The sequence below is a fragment of the Tenrec ecaudatus genome, chromosome 6 (genome assembly GCF_050624435.1).
Source record: "Tenrec ecaudatus isolate mTenEca1 chromosome 6, mTenEca1.hap1, whole genome shotgun sequence".
In the NCBI taxonomy this organism is placed as follows: domain Eukaryota; kingdom Metazoa; phylum Chordata; class Mammalia; order Afrosoricida; family Tenrecidae; genus Tenrec; species Tenrec ecaudatus.
The window spans coordinates 115,881,207-115,887,551 of NC_134535.1; the positions used below are offsets into that span (position 1 = coordinate 115,881,207).

The 6,345-nt window shown below is 45.5% G+C and overlaps 1 protein-coding gene across 1 annotated transcript in view; it reads right to left on the reverse strand.

The window, feature by feature from the left end:
- The window catches only part of DERA (deoxyribose-phosphate aldolase), a 164,211-nt gene extending 158,231 nt beyond the window's left edge, over positions 1 to 5,980 (reverse strand). The window contains exon 1 of the mRNA XM_075552024.1: positions 5,890 to 5,980. Within this exon, the coding sequence (XP_075408139.1) occupies positions 5,890 to 5,920 (31 nt within the window). The 5' untranslated portion in view covers positions 5,921 to 5,980. The remainder of the gene's footprint in view (positions 1 to 5,889) is intronic.
- Between the last annotated feature and the right edge of the window lie 365 nt (positions 5,981 to 6,345).

Consider the following 6,345-nt stretch of genomic DNA (forward strand, 5'->3'; position numbering starts at 1 on the left):
CAAGAGTCTTTACCTTAAGTAATCCAAGCCACTGATGATTCCAATCATGGATCTATGTTTAAAACAATCCCTTGTTGATGTATTTCAGAAATCCATTAAATCATCTCTTTCTCTACCCCCATTTTTTAAATGTTTCCTTTCTTGTACACAAGAGCTTACAGGTATACAGTGAGCTATCATTATAGAGCATAAAGATGCTGAGAGATGACCTCATCCAACCAAATTCACTGCTGTCAAGTCAATGCCGACTCAATGCAACTCCCTGTGTGTTTCCAACACTGTAACTGTTTATGGGAGTAGAAAGTCTAGTCTTTCTCCCGAGGAGCTGCTGGCAGTTTCAAACTGCCACCCATGCGGATGCCAGCCAAATATGAAATCACTACAGAAATCAGGCCTCCTGCAGATGACCTAGTACAACACCCATATTTCCCAGAAGCCTCCAAAGGGAATCACGTTCAAAAGGAAGTCACACGATTGCACTCCTTCTTAAGGCTCTTGGAATGTCTTTTAAAAAGAGAAGGAAATGAATTTTAATAATACCTTATTAAGAGGCAGAGCCCTGGTGCCACAACAGTTACACGTTGGGAAGCGATCTGCAAAGCCGGTAGTTGAAAACCGCCAGCCACTCTACAGGAGAAAGACGGGCTTTCTACTCCGGTAAAGGGGCAGTTCTAACCTGTCCCACTGGGTCACTAGCACTCAGTATTGACTCAATACCCAGTGCATTTGGTATTAAGAAAAGGAAGGTACAGTCTATGGTAACACCTGCTCACACACAGGTGCACGCTCAATCCCCCAAATACACAGTAAAGTCATTGATTATTCTAGACACCTTTGCTGGCTTATTTACCCTAGGTGCCTGGAATAAAACAAGAGAGATCACCTTTCAGATATCACCTCAAATTATCTGATAGAGGGCTGGTAATAGAGAAATGGACCACTTTAGTAGAAACTGTAACGGTGCTTAGAGGCACTCGATGAAATCTTTAGACGAGTGTTCTCAAACTTGAGGATTCATCTAAATAACCTGCGGGCCTGTTGCTGGGCCCTCCTCCTATAGCTTCAGAATAAATACGTTGGTGGTGCTATGGGTTAGGTGCTAGGATGCAAACTGCAAGGTCAGTGGTTCAAACCCACCAGTCCCTGGAAGTGAGAAAGGTACTGCTATCTAAACTTTTAATCAGAATCGCCTTGAGGGCAATAGGTGGGCTCCTGTAAAGATTTACATACTCAGAATCTTTACCTAGACAGGGTCACTATGAATCAGAATCAGTGGGTCTGAGGCAGTAGGATTGGGGGTAGTGCAAACAACAGCTAATGGAAGAATTGGAGACTGGAGTCCAGCTTGGGGCCAAACTGAAGAAAAGACTAGTGATTTATCTCCTTTTAAAATCAACATTGAGAACCATATGGAGCACAGTACTGTTCTATTGCATGTGAAGTCTTCAACAGAGCACTAGACAATGATACCTTCTAGTTTAAAGAAATCAAGTGGCCCAACGGCTTGTCCAGAAGCACAATGCTACTCAATAGCAGGACCCAACGTATCGCGTTTTTCCCCCTTCTGACTCTAAACTGATTCACCTTTCTCTCTCCTAGAATTTAGCCATCATTTACCCACTTAGGGTAAACATTTTCTAAAGAAAAATGAAGAGGGGTTTCTTTTTAGCTATTTCTTGGTGAATATCAGAAACACTCATTTTAGTAAAAAGTACCTTCAACAGAAGAGCCCTGCTCATCGGAAAGCTTATTCCTTGTTTGTAATTACCCCCAAATACCAAACTGAAAGAATATTTTCCTTGGAGGGCTTTTTATTTTTAATTAAAAAATCATTTAATTGGAGGCTCTCACAACTTAATATAATCCACACATCAATTTCCTCGGAAGGCTTTTATCAATCGCATCAGGTTCAGATTCAAATTATTTTTTCAAAAATTCTATTCATTAGAAGCCTACAGACCAAAATATAAACAAATGTCAAACTCGGTCACTGAGTGGAGTGCCACTTATGGTGGCACTGGAGAACGCAGTAGAGAAGCTCCTGTGAATTGCCAAGACTGAGCGTCTTAAGGGGAAGAGAAAGGTTGCTCCTCAGAGTTGGTGGGCTTGAACTGTTGGCCTTGTGGTTAACAGCCCAAAACATGACCCACGATACCACAAGGGATCCTTCTAATCCAGACCAAACCCAAACTAAACTCATTGCCACTGAGTTGATTCTGACTCATGGTGACCCTATAGGACAGGGTAGAACTACCCCTGTGGACTTCCGAGTCTCTCTTTGTTTATCTTATTATTTTATTAGGAGCTCTTGCAGATGTCATAATCCATAATTCAAGCATAATTGAACAATTGCTACTAAAATCCATTTCAAAACATTTTTTCTTCTTGAACTCTTTGATATCAGCTCCCCTTTATTCCCCTTCCCCCACCCTTCCCCCCAAGGAGCATTTATTGTTGTTATATGTAATTATTATGTATATGTTATAACCATCTTACCCCATCCAATATATCCATTCACCTACAATTTTGTTATCTGCTCCCCTTGATTGGCATTATACAGTCATCATTGCTATCAGCTCCCCACTTCCCTCATGCTCTCTTCCAGTAGCCTTAGGGAACCATTACTCCCAATACTGTTTCTGAAGGGCCATCCATCCTGACATTCCTGCATTAACCAATCTTAGTTATACAGATGAACATACATAGGTCCAACTATATTAATAAGGTAAAACATAAGCCTTAATTTTAAGGGGAGGAAATATTAAAGAACCAGAGGACAGTTGCGTGTTTCATCCATGTTCTACAGCACCCTGGATTTAACATCCCTACTGTGTGGCCCTTCAGAGAGGGACTGTCCAATTACCTTACAGGTGGCTTTTGGGTTTCCACTACATCCATACCTTTCACATCAATTTGGTTGCTTGTTTTTGAACTTCTGAACCTCTTCCTATCAACACCTCATGAACACACAGGTTAGTGTGCTTTTTCCATGTGGGCTTTGTTGCTTCCCAGCTAGATGATCATTTACTTAACTACAAGCCTTTAAGATCCCAGACGCTGTATCTTTTAATAGCCAGGCACCATTAGCTTTCTTCACCACATTTGTTTATGCACCCATTTTTCCTTCAGTGATCTTGTAGGGAAGATGCAATATTCTAACTCTTTACGGAAGTAAACAGATTCACCTTTCTCCCAAGGAGCATCTGGTGGTCTCAGCCGCTGACCTTGAGATTAGCAGTCTAAGGCATAACCCAGACACCAACAGGGTTCCCATCCAATCTAGGCAATATTTCTTTATTGCAAAGCCCACATTACAGAAGGAGAATTTAAAACCAAGCTGCAAAAGGGCAATGACTAAAAGTTTCAACTTGGTGAAATACTCTATTGTATTTCTAAAGAGAGAACAGAAACTCTTAGTATTCAACAAAAATTTCTAAACCTCTCTTGAAGTCTAGAGTGTAAAATTAACATGGTAATTTTAAAAAGAAAAATCGGTAAATGATAAATGGAGAAAAGGCTGAAGTTGTCAAGGATTTGGTCTTGGATCCACAATTCATACTCATGGAAGCACATGTGAAGTGATTCAATAAATCTGCTGCACAAGACCTCTTTAGAGCACTGAAGAACAGTGTTACTTTGGGCACTGAAGTGTGCCTGACCCAAACCAGGGTATTCTCCACCACATCATGTGCATGGAAAAGTTGGATATTAAATAAGGAAATCCACAGAAGAATAGATGCATTTGAATTGTGGTGCTGGAGACTACTGAAAGCCCCATGGACTGCTAAAAGGACAAACTGATCTGTGTTGGAAGAAGTACGACCAGAGTGCTCCTGAGAGGCAAGGCTGGCAAGATTTCGTCTTATGTGCTTTGCACATGTTGTCAGGAAAGACCAGTCCCTGGAGAAGGACATATTTGGTAAAGTGGGAGAGCAGCGAAAAGAGGAAGGCTCTTAGCGAGTTAGACTGCATCCGTGAGCTGAGGTAGAGGAACAACTGTGAGGTTGGCACACAACTGGGCAGTTTCATTCTGCTGGGCACTGGCTTGCTATGGATGGGAACCAACTCCATGGTACCTAGCAATATGTGAGTTGATACTCCAAATTAGCTCCTTAAAACTAAACTCTCTAGATGATTATTATTATCATTTATTGAACAAGGCGTCCTTGATTGGTTCGAATGGTGAAGCACTGGACAGCTCAATGAAAAGCCGGCAGGTGCATCTTGGATGACAGGCCAAGCAATTTCGACCAAAAGGTCAAAGCCTCCATAAAGCCTACAGAACAGTTCTTACTCAGCACACATGAGATTGTCCCCAGTATGAATAGACAAGGCTGCAACTAACAACATTCACTGAACACTTACTTTAAAATTTAAAAAAAAGTTGCTCCCACTCTATGAAGGATTAGAACCACTCCACCAGGTTTTCCTGACTGGGATCTTTATGAAAGAAGAGCACCAGTCTTTTCTTCCACTTTGCACTTAAACCCCAACTCACCGTCATCCAGTCACTGCTGACTTACAGTGGGTTTCCGAGACTGTAACTATTTACAGGAGGTGAAAGCCCAGTCTGTCTCCCAAGAAGCTGCTGGTGGTTTCAAACTGCTGATGATTCAGATCACAGCCTAATGCTTAGCCACTGCATCACCAAGGCTCGGTGAGTGCAAACCACCGTTTGGACTCAAACCATTTGTAGATACCTTCCACCTACCAAGCACTATACACTCATTCCTCAAACCACTTTATCAGGGAAGTACCAAGCGGCTTCAAAAATTCATAGGAAAATTCCATTATCACTTAATTCTGGTTTTCTCACACATTTTCTGAGGCCCCTCTACTGGTTAGGGTTTGGGCTGCGATCAGCAAAGTCTCACTCACTGCCATCGAGTCGGTACCTGTTCACTGGAGTAGTTTTCTGCCGTTTTCCTCCCAAACAGTTGCTACTGGTTTTGAACTGGCGACCATGCGGATCGTGTAACCGCTACTAGGGCTCCATATACCAACAGTGCTCAATGTCTGCAATGCCGGCAGTTCAAAACTAGCAGCCACTCGGCAGGAGAAATGCGGACTTTCTGCTCCTGTCAAAAGTTAGTCTCAGAAACTCACAGGGCAGTTCTACCCTGTCCTACGGGGTCACTATGCGTCGGAATCGACTGGATGGCGGTGAGTTTGGTTTGAGATTCGGTGCTACAACTATTAGGACCATGTTACCGCTGATCCAATTGAAACTCCGAATGCCTGTTTCCCAAGTCGTAGAGCAAAGGTTAAAGAGCCAGAATACAAAAATAGTCGAGCGATATTTAAACTGTGGACCTCTCCTTTTTCTCTCGGTGGTGGTTTGGTCGTTTGAAATACAAATAGGTCCCCAAGCCTTCAGTAGCATTGACTAAGAGCAGCTAGCGAGAAGGTGAGATGTGCACAGGCACCTCGGCAGAGCGTCGTCCTTACAAAGCCACACACAATCTTCAGCAAAGTTAAACTTGGACCTGACAGCGTTTCCACTAGGCGCGCACACACTCGGGAAACAGTTGGGTTAGAAGAGGGGAAAGGAAGGGTTGTTTGCTCTGGTTCGGGTTTTTGGTGGGGTTGGCTTTTTGCAACGAGGCAGTTCGAAGGCTGACCGACTGCACTGGAAGATGACGATCACACGCTTTCCGGCGTCCGCCTTGGGCGCAAAGGCCGGCCCCCAGGTAAGCCTCCCGGTTCGTCTCCGCGGAGGGGAGGCAGGTGCGGCCGCGCGCGCAAACCAGTCCCCGCCGCGGCCAGCGCCACCGCAGCCCGGGGCTCGCAAGTCCCCCAAAGCCCGACCCCGGCCCCGCACGGAGGCGGCCCCGCGCCATCCCCAGACGAGGGCGGGGGCGGGGGGGCGGCGACCCGCAGGCCCCTTACCGAGCTCCGTGCCCCGACTGGGCGCAGACATGGCGCAGGCTGCGGCCCGAGTCCCCGGCGCGGCGAGACGGCGCCCCGCCTTCCCGCCCGCCCGCGACGGCCGCGCGCCACGCCCCTCGGCGCCGGGGGCGGGGCCAGGCCACGTGGTCTGCGCGCCCGCCGGGCTCTGCCGGTTTTCTGCCTTCCCTTTATCTTCTCTTAGTCACTTCGCCTCCAAGTGCAGGCCTCCAAATGCTGCTAACAACGTTTTAAAAAAAAACAAACACTTGTTTTTAAAATAATTGTCAATAACGTGAAATGCCGATATACCTTTTTAAAACTGTTAACTCTAATTTCACATAACAGGTGGGACCAGTAGCTATCCTAAAACCGTAGGAGCAAGCAGGAAGCCCGGGTGGCATCGGGAGTTACCCGCGGGCCAGGAGGAAGCTAGGCTGTTTGCTGCAGTAAAGCACC